The following is a 20,458-nucleotide window of genomic DNA, read 5'->3' as shown; positions in this document are numbered from 1 at the left end:
TTCCCAAGAGTACGTTTCTTTATAGGCCCTTTTCTATGTGCACTGTCTATTTATCAAACTGCAAATTGAGAATTATACTATCCTCTTTCCTAAAATGTTATCACGTAATACGATTTATAACATACGATTTATAACAGGGGTTAAAAGTGGCTTTCATTGCTATTAGGAAATAATTGTTACACTAAACGGTTGATTATTGTTACAACCTGACAAAATATGCTTTTTCAGGCAAAAAGTACGTTAATATGCTAAGGGTATTAATAATAAAACAGTAAAATTAACACCGATCAGATGCCCTCCCACGAGTATGCAGAGAAAGGTTGCTCGATGTTGCCTTCATAATAGAAGCTTGTGATGCCTTGACTCCTTATAAAGAGCGTGTCAGCATATCGCCGAATTTGGGAATTTCTCTCGGGCACGGTATTGTTATTATCAAGGTTAAGTTTTTTGTGTGATTGCGTCTATTTATTAGTGTGAGTGGTGGAAATATATCGTCACCATCGCCCCTCTAGCAGTGTGTGTCTAAACGATCGGGTTCGGTCGTCGAAACCCGATCGATCGGGTCGATGGCGGAATATTTATACATTACTCCATCGACCCTAATTTTAATTAGCTTTTTTTTCCTCCCCCTCTATACTGTGTTGGGTCATAGTAAAGAGGGGCCGTCAGGAGGACACTGTCTTCTGAGGCGTGGTGGATTGAGGATGGGATGTTAAAGTTAAAGAGTGGATCCTTGAATTGGTGTGGATTTTTTTTCTTTTGTTTAACGAGGGTTGGCAACAGCAGAGGTCATATCAACTCTCGGGGTGCCGGTGTTTTTGAAAAAAAGTCCATTTGTAAGAGGTCGGGTTCGAATGACCTGGATTCGAACCCGGGACCTTCACCTTTCAGTGATGAGCGCTGTGTCAACGCCTAAACCGTTGCGGCCACCGACGCCCCGATTAACTTATTACTATTGTTTGCTAGTCGATGGAGGAATATCGAGTACTCCACCGAGTGGAATGTCCAAAGCTGTGAATGTATTTATTTTCGCAAATTATTACATATATTAGTTTGTTTCAGGGTATATTATATTTTGCATACATTGGGGGCTGAAATGACCTAGTTGTCACCCCCGTTAGAGCCTAACCCCATTGGTTGGGAAACGACGATCTACTGAACAGCTGGTTTAAGGGAGCTAACAAGCGACCCGGCCGCGTAAAGGGATAGGTGATCTCCCCTGAGATATTACCCTGGGGTCAGCACATCTGGCACCCCTTCGGGTCCTATAAGTTTGAGTTTGATTTCGAGTTTATTTATTAGATACTTTTACATACATTTTGTACAAAGTGACTACAAGGGGAAATGTCTAGGACATTATACATCCTTGTGGCAGGGGGCTTAAGTATATTTACAACATTTGCTGATTTGGCCTAGAGAAATAAGAACAGTAGTGAAAATTATAATAAAAACCACTTGCAGAAAGAATACATTAATAAATAGGGAAGTTACAAATAATTACATATATTATAAATTATAAATCATAAGTCACTGACTACATATGTACAATAGATATGTCTGATAAACAACACTTTTACTTTAATAATAGCTAATTTGATAAATAAAGTAATAAATAAGCAAGTTAATAAATAATTACTAATTATTATAAATTAAAATCATTGAATAGACTTGGTCAATACATAGTCAGTGAACAAGTTAATTAACAATTTAATAAATAATATCACAGGGAATAAATATACAAAGCAGTCATACTAAAATGTGTTTGATCTTCCTCTGTTTCCAATTTTTGTTGAGGTTATAATTTCTTACATTCTGTACTGTCGTACTTGTACACTCAGCGCTACGTTCGTAAAAGTTATCCCTTTGATATCATCCTTAATGTATGGGATGTTTAAAATTTCGTGCATATAGCTTATACGAACACTTCATTTAGAGGATGTAATTAACCTTAAAAATTTATTTTGCATTGTTTGTAGGCACTTTATATTGGTCTAACTATGGTTTTATATATAATGAGTTTATTTTGGGGGCTCATCCCAGATTCTCTACACATTAAAGGGAACAGAGTCTTGATAGCACATTTCCCTTTTTACAAGTGTTGATACCAAAGTTAAGCTTGCTATCGAGGTGTAAACAAGGTATTAAACACTATTGCCCCAAGGAACATTTGAATCACCGATTCTTATAAATTCCCTATGTATAGGATGTCGTTTTGTGAATAGAATTGCCTCAGTTTTTGTTGTGTTTAACCTACGTTTCCATCTGTGGCAAAACCTAACGATCCTATGGAGGTTTCGGTTCAATTTGTTAGTACTAGTACTTACCCTCCACGATGAACAGTATATTGCTATGTTATCAGCATACATAGCTCTTTCACAGTGTGGCCTAGGGAGTGCATTCATAAATATATTGAACAAGGTTGGCCCTAGAACTGAACTTTGTGGGACTCCAGCGGGAATTTTACATGGCCTTTTTTGTAGTATTAGTAGTATAGTATACTATTACTCTAACAATGTAGCTTGGGAATTTGTCTTTTATAAGCCTATAGACAGTGTCCTATAAAGTTAACGCATTATTAAGCTGTAATTTGGTCGTTACCTGCGAATTTCATAAAGGTTTCTACATTTCACCATCTTCAGTGAGTCTGTCAGAGAAATCTCACATCACAAAGCGCTCTCCTTGACCTTAGTTTGCTAGCGAATAAACGTAATCCGACCTAATTACAAGGAAATTTGTGATAAAAAATACACGTTAATTTAAAATAAAAGGTGATAATTAAAGCGATCAATTCTTACGCAGAATTGTAGAACACTGTCAGCTCATCTCTCCTGGCAAAATTTTGATCTCTGTCTATATACACTTATTGAAAAATTGGGAAACTAATATTGAAAATCCAATGGATATTATTTAGAATTATATGGTCATATGACACTCATTATTAAAATCACAGATAACTTGTTCGTAATGAATAAACTCTTTATTCTGCAAGTTATAAAAGCAAAGAAAGCTTTTTCTTGTCATGTTTAAAATGGAAAGAGAAAACAACAAAAGCCGCCGACATAAAGGCAGGTGATTTTATTTTCGTAAACGTTCCAAGCCCATTCTAACTTTGGAAATCTTTCCAGGCGCAATTCATCTCCATCGAAAAACCCCGATGCTTGTTTAAACATTAACTTATTATTAGAACAGCATCTTTTGAAAGATGAAAAAAAATATCGAGGCCGTTCGAATGGTCGAAAATCTCAAATCCCAGGTCAAATATACAACAAATACTATCGATCCGAAAGGCCAGGGACGGAAACAAAAAAAAATTCTCTCCAATTGATTATAGTTTGTCAGAATATTGAAGCAAATCTTCATATCGAGGACGATGTTACTCAACATTTGTTGGTCTGTGTAGATTAAATAATTCATTTAATAGATTAGGTTAGTTATTCCAATCAACATTCGTCTCTCGCAGCTCGCCAGAAATTTCGGCTTTTGGGTAATTGTCTATAAATTAACGGCAGGCCTCGAAAATCATTCACCTCAGTTTTGCAGTACTCAATCTTATCCGTCAAGCCACCGAGGTTGGGGGTCCAGGGGCTATCAACAGCTAGGTCATTTCAATCAGTCTACGAATCCAAACCTACTCTCACTCCCTATCAAATACATTCTTTCCTATACAAATAGGAATGAATCATAAATCATTCACTTAGTTAGGATGATAGAATACATGATATTCCTCCATCACTCTCCACACATATCATATAACTAATCAATGGGGTACTTAATATCTGTCACACTACATTCACGCTTATAAATACATTCAGTCTTAACATAAAGAAATACCAGATGAGATATTTATAAAGTATAGGATATATACAGGATGTGCTTTTTAGATGGCCGGCAGAATTGCTCTTAAACAATGACGCTATAAAAAAATACATATTTAATATTTTTTTAGTCCAGTTTCACATTTTTACCTTTCTTTGGAGAAAACTTATACAGGGTAACTCAGGCCCAGTTCAACTTAAAAATTTCAAAGACGCCCCCTGCTCTGACCACTAGCTATCGTGACGGTGGTTAAAGCAGCGGCGTATTGAGCCGAAGGTCGTGGGTTCGAATCCCGCTCGTGACACTGAAGTTTTCATTTCAACCAAAACCTTACATAAAAAAATTTTTACAGCATGCTCACGAAAATCAGAATTCCTCTCTCCGAAATGTTGGAAGGGTTTTAGATTTTTCAAAAAATAAAATTAGAGATGTACTCCGGACTTATAATTTATCGCTCTCATCTTGTCCAGGCACTTCGGGATTCTGATTCTGATAGGAGACTAAAGTTCCTTGCACAAGTGTTGAAAACGTTGTGTTGATACATCCTATGGAATAATGAATCCAAGTTCGCCTATAATGGCATACTAAACCGTTGTAACTTGGGCGGAGGAAATTGCGAGAATTTAGTACTCTTGTCATCATCAGGTGGTTCACGGTATCAACATTTGCTATGGACTTCTCGGAAATAAATTAATCAGGCCTTATTTCTATGACAATAATTTAAATGGTGGTCAGATACTCAATTTTTTGAGGGAGGTTTTGTCAATACTATTAGATGATGTTCTTCAGCAACAACGACAATTCTCCAGCTTCATAGATGCCCCGCACACAATTCTTTTCAGGTGAGACGTTATGTGAATTGTCACTTCCGGGATAGATGGATAGTACCTCATGGCCCGATCTGTTGGCCTCCTTGTTCACCCGATTTATCTTCACTTGTCTATTTTCTGTGGGGCAGTGTGTACGCCAATAATAACCCAGTAACCTCAATCGAAGAATTTGCGGCAAAAGATAAAAAATGCTTGTCAATCCACCTCCTGTGACTCAATCGGTCTGAGCTCCGGCGAAGAGTGGTTAAAAAGAGCAAATCTTTGCTCTTTATAGAAGGCAGACAGTTCGAACACGAATTGTGATTAATAAATAGGAAACCAAATTACTGTTTTTTTGCCATAACTTTGTCATTTTTTGGTTCAACATAAAAAACCTTTAAAATGATGTGTCAGGAAGTATAGGGTCATATTTGAAATTTTGAAGTTGCACTGGGCCTGAGGTACCTGTATAATTTTTCTACAAAAAAAGGTAAAAATGTGAAACTTGACTAAAAAATAATAAACACATAGAATTTAATAAGTTTAAAATGAAGTATACCTTCACTAAAGCTCTCCGTGGCCATTTCATTTGTCGCCGAGAATCAAATGGATTACACGACATTTGAAAAATGGTAAAAAGGAGGGAAAATTCAAAAGATGTGGTTGAGATGGGAAATTGGTGTCCGAGTGGATCGAGGTCACGATAGCTCAAGTGGTAGAGCAGCGGCGTATCAAGCCGAAGATCTTGGGTTCGAATCCCGCTCGTGCCATTGACTTTTTTATCTCAACTGAGAACCTTAATTAATTGTAAGATATTAATTGGTCAAGCGAACCACGAAACTAGTGAATTTAAAAAAAAACATTTATCATATTGGGTGACTTTCCTGCATGCTTATATAGAGCCAAGGAATGCCATCCTTAATTATGGGGCACTTCGACCTTTTTCTACGTGCCAGCCATATACCAGGCTTTGGCCAGAAAATAACTGTCTGTGTGTCAACCTCGCCTCTCATCGATGAGGATGACCCTCTGAGGCCCACCTATGAACAGTGCTTTTGATATATGATCAATGAATGAGGTATAATTGTAAAGAAATGCAATTTCAGAGGACATTGAGTCTGTTGTACCTCAGGGATCATATCGTCTCTAATACAAATGAGTGGTGAGTAGTTGCACGGCCGAATAGGGCCGGATGATCCAAAAGCGAAGAAACGAATGAGCACGCGTCCATTAGAACCAATTCGTTCGGTCGTGTTGGGCCGTGTACGGCCGAAGCACTTTCCGATCCAAATAAAGTTGGATTTTCCAGTCCTATTCGGCCGAATGGTTACTTCGACTTCAACTGTCAACCACGTGACATCAAACGCTCACCATTGTTTAATGCCGTTCTTTGTTTTTTGCTTACCTTTTCGTTTCGTTTGCATTTCGATGGATTGCGAAAAATTGATGTGCGGTTGAGGAGCAGGCTCTTGGGACATACTTGATCCACTCTATCATCGGAGAGATGTCCAGCGCAAGCTGTGGTCAAGGATAGCTTTAGAAATGGAACTTATAATATTTTTGTTTATTTCTTTCATTCCATTTGTATGTAAACTAAGAATTTTCGAGCAGCAACAAATCTTCTACATCCATTTGGGCTGTGTCGTGAACTGACGAAAATCGGTTACAGTGGACGACGGCGTTCGGCTGTATTGCCGGTCGTCCGGTGGTCAAATAGTTCGGCTGTTGAACGGCCAGGTCCAATGGACGAGCAGCCTTAGTCGATAATTATGCAGAAACCGTGAGATGCGGTCTGGTGTGACGTAGGTTTCAGAAAAACATTTTCTTTATCGTGCCAACGTTTCGATCTTTATTGAGCTCGTCCTCAGGGCTCAAAGTGTTTGTCTTCTGTGTAAATGTGCGTGCCGTGTTGAGAGTGCCCTCTAATACAAATCTAATAAAAATAGAGAATTGTTTCTTCTAGCTGATATTTTGAAGGTTTTAATGGGGTTCAATGTGTTAGTGAATGCCACCTTCTACTAGAAATTCATTAGAAAATTGGTGCCACTTGAATAGATTGAAGATGAACTCTGAGAAATGTAAATTCTCGAAACGAAGACACCCGCATTTCATATAAAATCAGAGATAATCGTAGTTCAGGAAGTAGTTAAGATAACCTACCTTGGGGTAATTTTAATAATAATATAAATTTGTAAAAATAAATGCAATTTCCGAGATAATATTGATTTTATCACAGAAAAAGTGTACATAAATCAGGGGTTTGTTAAACGGTTCGCTGTAGATTTCATTAATGCCTTTACCAACAAAATATTGTATCGAGCTTTGGTCAGAAGTCATTTGGAATTGTTTTGTGCTAATTATGGTGTACAAATAAATATTTTTTTCTCGATTGTATTATTTTAGCCTCCTTATAAACAAATAATAAAAACAATACACGAAGACCACGGTGTTAAACAGTTTTGTCCCTCGGGAAAAGTTTCAATTGCGCAACAATGCAAGATAACACTGTGCTGTTCGCAGATGATTGGCCAAATGGACTCAATTCGAAACCAACTGGCCTATTCCACACGGACCTTCCAAACGGTCTTGATTACTCTGAAATCCGTTGTCGCAACGTGTATTCTTAATCTGCTCTGTAGAAATTTTGCGTGCTTCTGGATGTATTTTACTGTTAGGACTATCTCATTTTCAACGAGTCTGGGATTTTTAGACGATTAACGGGTCTTCAATTAAGTTCGACTGCTTCTTGATACATTTTTTGAAATTAACTTCTGAATAAATGAAATTTTAAGGTCATTGCGGAAGGTAGTATTTAAGGCATAATACAGAGCATTTATAATTAATTGATTTAAAGACTATAAATTGAAAGGATTTGAGACGTTGAATATAGGAAGTTTGATCCCTGTTGCTCACTGTAGCGTCCCCGATTCCCCCGGTTGTAGTGACCTTTTGTAGATTGTCAGTTTGTTTTCCTTCGATAGCTTGGATTGTGGTCCTATGAGTATGTACAGTAGACCATAGCCTGCAGATACCATATGAATACATGTGAAATGTCGCTCCAGATCTTCTGCAGCAACCTTACGATCATCTTAGAGGATATTACAGCTGAGTCATCGGCAAAAGATTCAAGGAAGGGGTAGGTGCAGTAGAAACATCTGCAGTATAAATGAGATAGAGGATTGGTCCGAGCATACTGCTCTGCGGTATTCGGTGTAATCTGATCCTTGTCGGACCCAAAAGAACTGATCTGTTAGATAATCGATTAATGTAGAGGATATTTTGAAGGAAATCAGGATACTCACACAGAAAACCAACCTAACCATCCCTAATTAAAAAAGGCTCCCATACAATATTCTTTGCGGTCAGGGGAGGAGGATATACGATCTATTTCGTTCTACAACGCGAAATATTTACTAGCTGCGGAATGGTGGAAGCGAAAGCCAAACTGTTAATCTGGGAGAAAGTTAGAACAGTTAAATTTTAAGGGGAATTTTTTAAAAATACTTTGGGCACGATGGTAAGTAAACTAATTGAACGATATGATGAGGCTTTTTGAACTTATTTGCTAAGCTTCAGTAAGAGGATGATGTTCCTATATGTCCAGAGTGATTTATTAGAAGTTGTAAGGCTGGATAAGGTAATAAGCCTGCTGGATAGCAGTGGTGAAGAGAGTCACAGCCTCGCCCAGCTCTTGCGGGGTTTTTAAGGAAATGCTGAGGTCTGTGGAATTTTCTCTTTGGGTGCGGAAGCCGTTCGAATCTATAGTAAATCTATAGAAATACGGAATTTGGTTTAGGAATTGGAATTAAGGATTTGGTTAGGAGTATGGGAGTATGCACGTGATTGTTCATGGAGGGTTAATATTGAACAGTGAAGAAGTCCACAGTTTTTAGGATGAAGAAGTTGGTAAGATTAGGGATACGGTTCACATTAGTGGACTAATAAGTAATGGTTAGGGTAGTTAATAAGTAGGAATATATGGAAAGTTGGTGAGAATTAAAAGCTGTCAAACAATGCAGGGAATGGTTTCTCTGGAGCCACACCAAGTATTCAGCATTGTAGTCGCCGCCGGAAGCAATCTTGGCCCAAGAAATCCGAAGAACTGTTGAAATTGGTTGGTGATGGGGCTTCGGCGACCTCAAGTTAGGGTCGAGGTATATCTTTACCCCGCGGTTCGAACAAAGGGAAAACAAAAGAGAATGCTGGATAAGTTTCTGCTTTTATTTTACAAAATACTTGTAGAAGTAAATGACAAATTTAAATGGCTTACTCGCACAAATTACAACAAAAAAAGGTAGACTTGTCAAGTACAAAATAAAATGAAATAAAAATTTAAAGAAAAATTTACAAAAAAAAAAAAAAACGACTTGCGTGTTCTGGAGTACCCCTATTTAGCCGGCAAAATGTAAGCCAGCGTTCAGCAGCAAAAGCAGATGCGGGCAGCAACAGGTCAAGCAGTAGGTCCGACCAAGGCTCGAGTGTAAGTAAAAGTAAAACTCCGAGTCATGTCAACAATCCTGTTATCGGCGAGTTAATTCCGTTGTTGTCAACATGCCGATCACCGCGGCTCGGCCCGAAAGCGTACGGCCGTAACACACCGCCCACCAAATTTCAGGCGAAATTTCAACTCGAAGGTCCCAGAAAAGCACAACAGAAAGATGAAAAAAAAACAGAAGAAAACAAAGGGGCGTGGGAAAAGAATGTGTCACTGGAGCAATCAGGGCTCAGGCATCAGAGGAGATAGACGGACCACTGGTCGCGTGTACTCTCCAATAGGCGTCTTGACGCGTACCACTCTCACTGTTCCATCCTTGCCTGGGTACTTCTCGATGATGCGGCCGATCTGCCAGGATAATGAATGCGCCTGGACGTCCCTTAAGACTACAAGGGTTCCCAACTCCAGGTTGTCGGTTCGCTGTTGCCACTTCGGCCGTTGTTGGAGAGTGGTGAGATACTCCAATCGCCACTTCTTCCAGAAATCCGCTGTGCATTTCTGTAAAAATTGCCAGCGAGTCATTAGATGATGAGCGTGATCAGACCAGTCCGGTTGGGGTAGTGACACCAAGGCGTCACCTATTGTAAAATGTCCGGGTGTCAATACGTCGTAATCGTCAGGGGATGAGGACATCGGATACAGCGGTCGGGAATTGAGGATCGCTTCGACCCGGCTCGTGACGGTAGATAACTCCTCGAACGTCAACGGTTGGTACTGAAGAACTCGTGTGAGGTGGTACTTCATCGATTTCACGGCAGCTTCCCATAGACTGCCAAAGTGAGGGGCGGACGGCGGGATGAAGGTCCACACTATGCCTCGCTTTACCAGTTCTTCCTTAATTTCTTGGTGCGTTTTCTCTGCGTTCCACCATTCGGTAGAGTTCGGCCAGTTGATGCTTGGCTCCTACAAAGTTTGTCGCGTTGTCAGACATAATTTTGCTTGGGATTCCTCTTCTGGCGATAAATCGATCCAAGCACGCGAGGAAAGCAGACGAGGAAAGCCGACTATTATGGTTTTATTGGGTGGGCAGTATGCTGAAGCGTTGGGAATAGCGCGGAATAAATGGATACAAGAACAGCTGTACTTTGTATGAAACCAGTGGCATTTGTAGGAACGACGTGTGTTCGCGTTCTTCCAGACCACGGAAAGGTGACTCTGAGGAGGGGAAAGGTAGTCGAAACATATACTGTCTTTTAAATTAAAACTGGTTATTTGACTTTTTCGGATTGTTCGTTTATTTTTATAAGATCCAATTACAACTCATAGATTTAATTATTAGAAAACGTTTTCCGCTATTGATATAAAAATTCACTAAATCCTTGGGTGGGGGGGGGTTAATCGTGTGATTCCACTTGGTTTTATGCTGTATCTCATTTCTAATTGGTCATGAAACTCGAAACTATTGACCTTCTTTCCTCCCCTCTCTACTAATATCTTCCGACCGTCTTTAAAACGCATATTTTATGGAAAACTGACTGCCCGTGTTGTATAATTAAAAGCAAATGATAATTTTAAAAACCAAATTACTTTCTCAACCCTGCGAACGCTTATTTTGAACAAAAATGTTCCACCGATTGTATCCTTCAGGTATGGTCGAAATCTTCGCCTTTGTAAACTTTTCCAATGGCTGCTTAATTTTAAGGTTTGATTTTCATCTCCATCATGAAATTTTATTTTATTAACAAGATATAAATTTAATATGTTTGGAATGACCAATGGCGTCTATTTATTTTAATTGCATTATTTATTATTGGCCGAGTGATTAGGTTATGCAATTCGTTCTATTTGCCACGTTAGCGGTTCTGAGTTCGAATCCCGGCAAATTCAATGGAATTTTAATATATAAATTGATCCTTACCTCTTAGTTCGATAGACTGACCAGCGATGATGGCAGAACAGAATGATCGCTAAGGATCAAAATATAAGAAATTTAATGAGTATTAGTACGTAAAAGGTATTGTGGTATGAAACCCCCAGTTAAACCCTCCTGTGTGACAGGAATTACTTTCCTATTTTGCTTTATCGGTAAAATTGAATTCATTTGAATTCAAAAATGAAATTGAATTCAGTCATACTGTAAAGATTTATCGGCCAGCCTGGGAATGTTTATTTATGATTAGTCACCGAGAATAGTCCCATGTTGATCAAAGATTACCAGACTGCGGAGATTTCATTTGTTTAAACAATTATCGTAAAAGTGGTTTTTATTATTTATTTTAAATTTTCAACGCATATTTTCAAGCTTGTAGTTGTTTTCAAATGTGGAAATAACAGTGTATTTTATAAGATTATTTTTTAAATTCGTATATAAAAAATTCGAAGTATTAAATTGATCACTCAATTATGTTCTCTCAAATTTAATTTTGTCCTTTGACCACAAGCGATTCTAAATCTGAATACCCTTGTCGGACTATCAATGATTTTAATGGCGAACGTTTATCTTAAATAAAATTGCCGTAGACAAATTACCCATCAGTCACCTCCCAGTAAAAAATGCCCCGGTTTCGACCTTATCACCAGAAACATACACCGAAATCCTTCTAAAAACGCAACAATTCTCCTTACTATTATTTAGAACTCGGCACTTAGAAATATATACCTATTTCCCAATCCAATGGAAATTGTCAATCATAAAACCCCTTTCCAAACCTCAAAAAACTCAGCATCACCCTACGTAATGTCCATCTATCACTTTTTGCCATTATTTGCCACAACGTTTGAAAAACTACTGAAACAACCACGTCCCATTGTTAAAATATTCAATATCATTCCATGCCATCAATTCAGGCGTCATCACTCTACCATTCGACAGTACCAAAGGGTGGTAGGCATCATCGCATCCTCCTTTGAATGGAAGGAATGCTGCTCAAATGCTTTCCTAGTTCTGAGGGAAGCTTTTGATCGAATGTGGCACCCTGGTTTGCTGTGAAATTCCATTCACTTTTTACCTCATCCTAAAATCACATCTGTCTGTTAGGTGCTTTCAACTATTGTACCGAAGCGGGTGTTCCGCAAGGGAGCATCCTTGGTTCCATTCTTTATTCAGTATACACTTCAGATATTCCTGTCGATCCCGATGCAGTATTCATCATATTCAGACGATACCGCCATCCTTTCAGCAAACCCAGAACCTGTGGCCTTCAGTAACCTCCAGAACAATCTCCTCCTGTTTGGAAGGATAATTTAAGAAATGGTGGATCAGATTCAACGAAACCAAATTCTACCAAATAACTTTAACCTTTTGTCCTATCATATTAATTCCAACTACAATTCTGTTCCTCTCTCAGTAATCAATATCGTCCACTATCCGATCCTGACAATCCTCTAAGACGCCTAAAGCACCAATGGCCTAGCGATACCCTCCCTAGTGAGGAATGTCAATAATGTTGGTTAGGAGTGTTACTTCTGGATCGATTACTTCTCCACTCTTATTATATTGATCTCATAAAGTCAGCAAAGTTCTTCTAGCGCTCTAGAGATGTTGTAACTTAATAATAATCCCGAAAAAAATTTATTTCCCGATTACAAACGCTTATGTTTAGTCAATGATGCCCTTCAGATAATAACTTATAAATATTTAGCGCTTATTGAACTTGTATTTTCACTACAATCAGATCGAGTAGCACGAATCATTTTTTTTAATTTGCAAGTTTTAAATTGAAGAAATAATATAGAGCAATGTTTTCCAGGCAGTAATAGATAACAAAAGAATTTTTGTTATACAACTAGGTCAACAGTTTTTTATAAGTGTTAAAATTAATTCCAACTGTTCAACGATAAATTTAGTCTATTTCGCGTTAGTCTGTCATCGAGTATTCACGAACGAGTACAATAATTAGGACCAGTGGTGGCCTATAGTCGTGTTAACTCTAACAGGATGAGGTCTGTTACATCCAGTTAGTCTCAATAGGACGTGGTCGTTTCACGCCAAATCCCAAGAGGATTCAGATGATATTTTCGTACAAATTTCAATTCTTCATCTCGTCGGAATGTGAGATTGAATTGACGATCCCGTCCTGTTTTTTATTTCGTTTAAGTGTATCGGGTTGTAAATGGAAAAATCATCTTAAATAATTCAATATATTTTTAAATATGATTATTTAGAGATCGTGAGATGCGGTCTGGTGTGGCATAGGCTTTAGAAAAACATTTTCTTTATCGTGCCAACATTTCGATCTTTATTGAGATCATCTTCAGTGTCTGGGATTTATAAACATTGTTTAAATTATACAAATACATGTAGGATGTGAAAAAAAATGAATTTATACAATGCTAGAAATTTTAGATTCAATCAATTTTTTTTTTTTTTATTTTTTTTTTATTTTTTTTNAGTGGTGTTTTTTTTGACAGGGGCATCCGACATCTTGGTCATTTCAGCCCCGAAGCACTAGCGAAATACCGCTACACACTTTAATACATTCATACCTATATACATTGATCGCACTAATTCTGTTTGGCAGATAGAGTACTCGATATTCCTCCATCTACCTGTTTCCTAAAATAAACTAATGTAAATTGGGGTCGATGGGGTAGTTTTATAAAATTTCCGCCACCTGCCCACCTTTTACACACAACCTGAGAGGCGATGGAGAGGCTACTTCACCATCAGCCCCTTCCCATTCACACTAATAAATACATTCACTCATACAAGTCACAGAAACACAAAATACATATTTTGAAGGCTATATACAATAAAAAGTTCCCAATTCCCCTAAAAAGCGGAACAGGGGACCTTGAAATTCGCTACCGTGTTCGAGAACTCTTCTTTGATCCGGCGGCATGCCTACACGCTCTCTGTATGAAGCCAAGGCCTACACGCCTCTATTATGTGGGACACATCGAGCAACCTTTCTCTGTATAAGGGGCACCTGCGCGGGCTTTGGCACAAATGTGTGTCGTGTTGAGAGTAATGACACATCTTCACAGAAAAAAACACTTTGAGTGAGTACAAATATTTTGATTGAATCTAAAATTTCTAGCATTGTATAAATTCATTTTTTCGCATCCTACATTTATTTTGTATATGTAGCCAATGTTTATAAACCCCAGGCACTGAAGATGATCTCAATAAAGATCGAAACGTTGGCACGATAAAAAAAATGTTTTTCTAAAATCTACTTCACACCAGACCGTATCTCACGATCTCCAAATAAACATTAACGGGCACTAAATATCACGCGTTTTTAAATATGTTGTGCTTTAGCCCCTGACAATAATCAAATTTTAGGCTAGCTTAAACACCTTTAAAAGTTATGCCAAGCACATTTAATTCGAAAGATTAAAAATTAAAAACATTTTGTTCTACTTCATGATCAGAAATGTGTTTTTTGTCTGTCAAATTGCCACCTCTGATCATCATGATCAGCTTATAAACCTTAAATAATTAATATGCTCAACATTGAAAAAATATAAACAAAAATAAATCTAATCAGATTATTTGGTAACTAATTTAATTAATTTACTAGCTAATTTCAATATTTTCTAAAATCTTCTATCAACTAATTAAAAAAGGTTATTATGTTTTTTTCTAATAATAATTTAAATAGGAAGCAAATTTGGCTTTCAAAAATCAAGTTGGATACTCTTGTCAATTTTTTGACCAAGGTCTCTAATTGTAGAAACTACAAATTTGGACATTTTGACTAGAACTACAGGGCATCGCTAAACCTACTAATATCCAACGAATTCAGTCCTTCCAAACCAAAATCCTCAGAATCAGAGAGAAATATGTCTCCAATACCAACCTCCACAACTACCTAAAAATACTCTTTGTAAACATAAAACATAAAAAGATTAATTTGTAATTTATGCATAACAAAAGGAAAACAAAAACATTTTTTGTAAATTAGAAAAAATAATGTTTTCTCGACTCCTAGAGCTTATTAGAAAGAAAGTTTGCACACTTTTCTAATATTTTTCGACCTAGTATTGTCCAAAAAGTTTAATTAAAATTCGTGATCCAACGTCCATAGCCTCCGTCTTGTACCCATCCCTTCCACAACATTACATTCCAGCCATAGCTCAAGTGGTTAGAGCAGTTTTGAGCCGAAGGTCGTGGGTTCGAATCCCGCTCGCGACGCTAACTTTTTCATTTCAACCAAAACCTTACATAAAAAGAATAATTTGTAATTTATGCATAACAAAGGAAAACAAAAATTGTCTCGACTCCTAGAGCTTATTAGAAAGAAAATTTGCACACTTTTCTAATATTTTTCGACCTAGTATTGTCCAAAAAGTTTAATTAAAATCCGTGATCCAACGTCCGTAGCCTCCCTCTTGTACCCATCCCTTTCACAATATTACATTCCAGCCATAGCTCAAGTGGTTAGAGCAGCGGCGTATTGAGCCGAAAGTCGTTGGTTCGAATCCCGCTCGCTACACTAACTTTTTCATTTCAACCAAAACCTTTCAAAAAAAGATTAATTTGTAATTTATACATAACAAAGGAAAACAAAAACATTTTTTTAATTAGTAAAAATAATGTTTTCTCAACTCCTAGAGTTTATTAGAAAGAAAATTTGCACACTTTTATAATATTTTTCGGCCTAGTATTGTCAAAAAGTTTAATTAAAATCGTGATCCAACGTCCATAGCTTCCCTCTTGTAATTCCGCTCTTAGGTTTATTAAGATTTTTTTTAATTAACCATAAGCATTTTTGGAAAAAGAGTTCTTGCCCCAAAATTATCGACTCTTTGATGGTGCAAAAATAGACTCTTTTGACCTAATTGGGCAGTTTTAAGACTATGTCGAAATAGACTAACATACCGGTGAAAGCGTTCAGAAATAAACAAACATAATGAGAAAGGGACGTTTATTTGTCTTAAAATTTTATGCGAGGATGTTGTGCAATGGTCGCAATATTCCAAAAATAAGCGTACATGACAACAAAAAGGAAGAACGAAAACTGGAAAATTCTTCAAATTTTTATAACTCAAAATGTTTCTAGTATTTAAGGTGAATCTAGTGACTTTATCCAAAGATTGTGTTATGTCAGGGTAAATGTTTAAGCGTTTTAATTGTTTGGATAATTTGAAGACATGTGTTAGAATTTGAAAATAATCTCATTATCTAAGGGCAAAGGAATTGGTGGAATTTAGCTAAACTAAAATTATCTCAATTTGTTTTGTGAAATCGAATCTACTTTCTTCTTCTAAATCTCCTAAATATTTTCCAACTTTTGCAGTCTTGTGCCCACGTGAAACGGTTTCCATGGCGCCAAAAAGGGTTGGATCGTTAGAATTCGCCCTGGAGACGCCAACGAAAGCTTGAATGACTGCCTAGGATAGACGATCTCTACCTCGGATCTGCTATAATCACATATCTGTTATGGAGAACCTTGTCGGTCATTAGATCCCCCCCTTGGCAACATCCCCTCTCGAGCCCGATCGCCTCCTGGTCACACTCGACAAATCGCCATGGACCGCTCTCTCGCCCTCATCTCCACGTTCGCCCTCGTCTTCTTCTTCACATTCCAAACAGGTAATTTTTTTTATCGGTTATTACAATTTACTAGAGATTACATAAGCCGCTGGGATGATTAATTTAAAATTAATTAAATAAAATTTAATAATAATCTAGTGTATGCAAATGGAGAAAAAAATTACCATCATAAAAAAAATCAAAGGGTTAAGCATTTTATTCCCTTCTTTTTAACCCAATCGATACAAAATCTGAACAATAAACTTTTTAAATTAATTAAATAATCGTCATCAAAACAAAACATTAATCTGGGAAAATATACTGTTAAATAAAAATTTGAATTTGATAAAATATCTCAGTGAAACGTTAGATAAAACCGGCTATCGTGATCGCTTAATTTGATTTATTCTTTTTATCAACGACCATTCCTACCAATAATTTAAACCGAATACCTCATCTGTTATTAACCTAAGATTTAATTTTAAAAATCAAATTCTGATTAGTAAAAGGTCCACAACTTTTTCAGACGTAACCACATGTGCATATTTGTCTTTCTTTATTATCTTCTGTCTATTTTTAATTCAAAAAGTATGCTTCACTACAGTCTCTTTTTTTTCGTTATGGATTTTCTATACATATGTGCATTTAATGTTGCAATATATATTATTTTTTTCATTGTGGATTAATTATTGTGTAGGTTTTCCTTAAGCCAAAATATAGGTGGTTTTTATTCGTATTTGACGTATTTCAACAACTTTTATACCATTTCTATCTTGTTCTTCCTATATTCTTTTCTTTATATTCTTGAGAACAAATATGTGTTTTTAAGAAAATAAATAATAGAGGAACAATATGGCACAAAATATAGCGAAAATTGTTACAAAAATTATACTTGTAAAATAATTTTTTGGGGTTATAAATTAAACTGATTAAAACGGCACATGTTATAAATTATTCTTTCATCTGTTAATAAACACGCATTTGTTAAAAATAGAATATCCAAACTTATTTTAACACAACAAGCCATCAACACCGATGGGAAAAATGTGTCAAAAATTATATTAATATACTTTATATTTATAAAATTTATTAAGAAAAATTCTATTTAAAAAAATAATTGTTATATAGCGTATAAAATAATCTTACATAAAATTTAAGAATTATTATCCATTTCAATGTGAAATTCTCCTACATAATTTTGAAAAAAAATATTTGTATGTACTATGACATATAAATCTTTGTTATAAAATATATTAAATATAACGGTTTCTTTATTTTAACACGATCGATCATCCATGTGTAGAGAAAAATTTGTTTAAAAAAAAAGTCTGTTTATAGATATACTATAAGAAAATAGAATTAACAATATGTCTTTCATAACATTATATTGAATAAATGTTACTTTTGTTCGTTTTAGCAAATTTTCATTGTTTATCTATTTATCAATTCCATTGAGCGAGCTAAGCAGCTAGACAAGGCGACTGTTTTTATAAATAAAACGTCTATATTTATCTCGAAAAGGGTGGGAGTAAGGTTGAGAATGTACAAAATTACTTGTATTGGATTGAAACATTTTCCATTTTTGCCTATTTTTTCCCCAGGTCTGACGAAGAGTATGTTGAAAATTGCACTGCCAACGAAGAATTATGTTATCGTTATAGTTATCGGTCGAATTTTGGTTTAACTTCGAATAAATAAACTTGAGCAATTTTTCTATAAAGAATGATGAACTAAATTGGTCTATAAATAAAAATTAAAGAAAAATTCCACTTTGAAAAATGTTGATTATGTTCGGAAAAAAATTCCGATTATCTTTTTTACATATCCTCTGTCGTTGTCTTCGCAATTTCGCCATCATCAGTGTGTCTGAACTGTTCGTCAACCAACAAGAGATTCTCTTACGATTTACGTTGAAAAAGACTTAGAAAAATATAACAACTCAATCTACCCAAAAATTAAAAAAAATATATATTGAAACGTTCTCCTACAAACAAACAATGCAGGGTTTTGTTTTTCTTACAATTCTAAATCAATAATGTCAAATTTAAATATCAAAACAACAAAATTAAATAATTTTTCAAGTTGGTCCAAAATTTACAAGAAACATTGAAAGCCAATTATGTAATCAGGAATGACGGTGATAAAAACTAAATGTGCTTCCGGCCCGATAGACAGTTGTCAGTTTGTGTTGGTAAATATCGGCTAGAAACCGCTTCGTCTTAGATAAATAATAATAGATAAATAATAAATAAGTCAGAATAAGCTTTTTTCCATTTAGAATTCCGTCCTGTCTATTTCAGATTTGAATATTCCAATGGCCAGCACATTTTCTCTTCTCCACTCAAATGATAGATCGTCCATGAGCTTGGTGCAGTTCTGCAAAACGTGAACTATATGAATATTTGTCAATGTGTAACGGCCTGCAATTTTTTAACGTGTAATTACACGGATTATTTGATTTGTTTTTTATTTAATTTTCTATCGAATTCTTTAATATTTCACATTGAAGCTGTCGTCTGTTGAAATTGAAGGAGAAAAACAATGGAGAAAGGACAAGAAAGAAAATAGTCTACTGGGGCTTGAATTATTATTTATTTATTTACATTCGATAATACCATTCGTTTCTCATTGATTATGGCTGATTTTCGTATATTTGTTCTTCATTGGTAGGTATGGTAGAAATACGTTTCTTTGCTAAAAGACCTTGGTCAGTTGATAATTAGCAAGCAGCAAAATAATTTGTTGATCTAGTACGGTAATTTATGGATTATATGATCTTATATGATTTATGGCTAATCGCTTTTTACTTTATACATGTAATATTCTGATTAACTTTAATTTTCTGACTTTGATTGTGATTTATCGCCTATTTCACAATATTGCTTGTAGATAAAAAAAATCCTTTGTTGGAATATTCTTTAATTCAGTAATGGAGTTGTCTTAGTATTTTTTAGTAATTAAACTTTTTATTAATTACAGTTGAGTGTGATTATAATTCGTTAATATTTCGATTTATTTTCGAACCAAATCGATGATACTGAAGAAGAAACAACTTTGTCAAATGGCAAGCTGGAAAAGTAGACCTATTTAGGAGTACTGACCAATACTTGCATTTAATTTCATACTCGCCATATTCATAAATAGCAATCATTTATTTTTATGAACACAAAATCAGGTTTATTCTACATAAAATTAATTGAGGGGATCATAATTATCTAAATTTCATTGCTGTATTTCTTAACAATTTTCTTTAAGAAAGGCCGAACAATGAGGATTTTTTAGTAGGAAGGACAAAAATGTGGTTTTTCTACGGCTAATCGTAAATCTCTTTATAATCAACATAGGATATTTACTAATGTAGTATATTAGTTTGAAATGATGGAGGGTGTTTAAAAATAGAACTAGTTCAAACAATTGTTTTTATCTAGTGACACTCTCTCTCTCTCTCTCTCTCTCTCTCTCTCTCTCTCTCTCTCTCTCTCTCTCTCTCTCTCTNCTCTCTCTCTCTCTCGCACACACACACGTTTCAGTCACCAACTGTCTCATCACTCACTCTATCTTTAAACTACACAATCCGTCACTTACATCTCATTCACTCACTCTCTCTCTCTCTCTCTCTCTCTCTCTCTCCCTCCCTCTCCCTCTCTCTCTCTCTCACTGACGCACACACACGAGTTTGATTAATTTTGATGTATGGTGTGTGGCTGATGGTAGAACCCCATAATTTAGGTCAGGTTTGACTATTCCTTTTCTTGGTCTTCTCCATTCAATTTGGTCCTTCATCCCACAGGGCAAAAAAGAATTCTCACTATTTCTTTTCTCATATCACCTTACGCTTTTTAATTGAAAGATCCTTGTTCACACACATTCTTCTTCATAAATTTTTTTAGTTGAAATTATTTACTTGTATACCTCATC

General features: G+C 36.0%; 2 protein-coding genes across 2 annotated transcripts in view; one reads left to right on the top strand and one right to left on the bottom strand.

Annotated features, from left to right (window-relative positions):
* The window catches only part of LOC106665008, a 36,347-nt gene that overhangs the window by 14,264 nt on the left and 1,625 nt on the right, over nucleotides 1-20,458 (top strand). The window contains exon 2 of the mRNA XM_024227999.1: nucleotides 16,305-16,600. Coding sequence (XP_024083767.1) covers nucleotides 16,537-16,600 — 64 coding nt within the window. The 5' untranslated portion in view covers nucleotides 16,305-16,536. The remainder of the gene's footprint in view (nucleotides 1-16,304; nucleotides 16,601-20,458) is intronic.
* LOC106665002 lies at nucleotides 9,037-10,316 on the bottom strand. The gene has a single exon (XM_014391117.2). The coding sequence runs from the start codon at nucleotides 9,862-9,864 to the stop codon at nucleotides 9,343-9,345; it is 522 nt and encodes a 173-aa protein (XP_014246603.1). The 5' UTR covers nucleotides 9,865-10,316; the 3' UTR covers nucleotides 9,037-9,342.

The sequence above is a fragment of the Cimex lectularius genome, unplaced genomic scaffold, assembly GCF_000648675.2.
Source record: "Cimex lectularius strain Harlan isolate CLEC.00 unplaced genomic scaffold, Clec_2.1 scaffold172, whole genome shotgun sequence".
Classification (NCBI taxonomy): Eukaryota; Metazoa; Arthropoda; class Insecta; order Hemiptera; family Cimicidae; genus Cimex; species Cimex lectularius.
Note: the sequence above shows the minus strand (reverse complement) of the source record. Positions and strands in the feature narration are given on the sequence as shown.

Coding starts and splice junctions, on each gene's coding strand:
- LOC106665002 (XM_014391117.2), bottom strand. CDS start 9,864: ATGAAGTACCACCTCACACGAGTTCTTCAGTACCAACCGTTGACGTTC.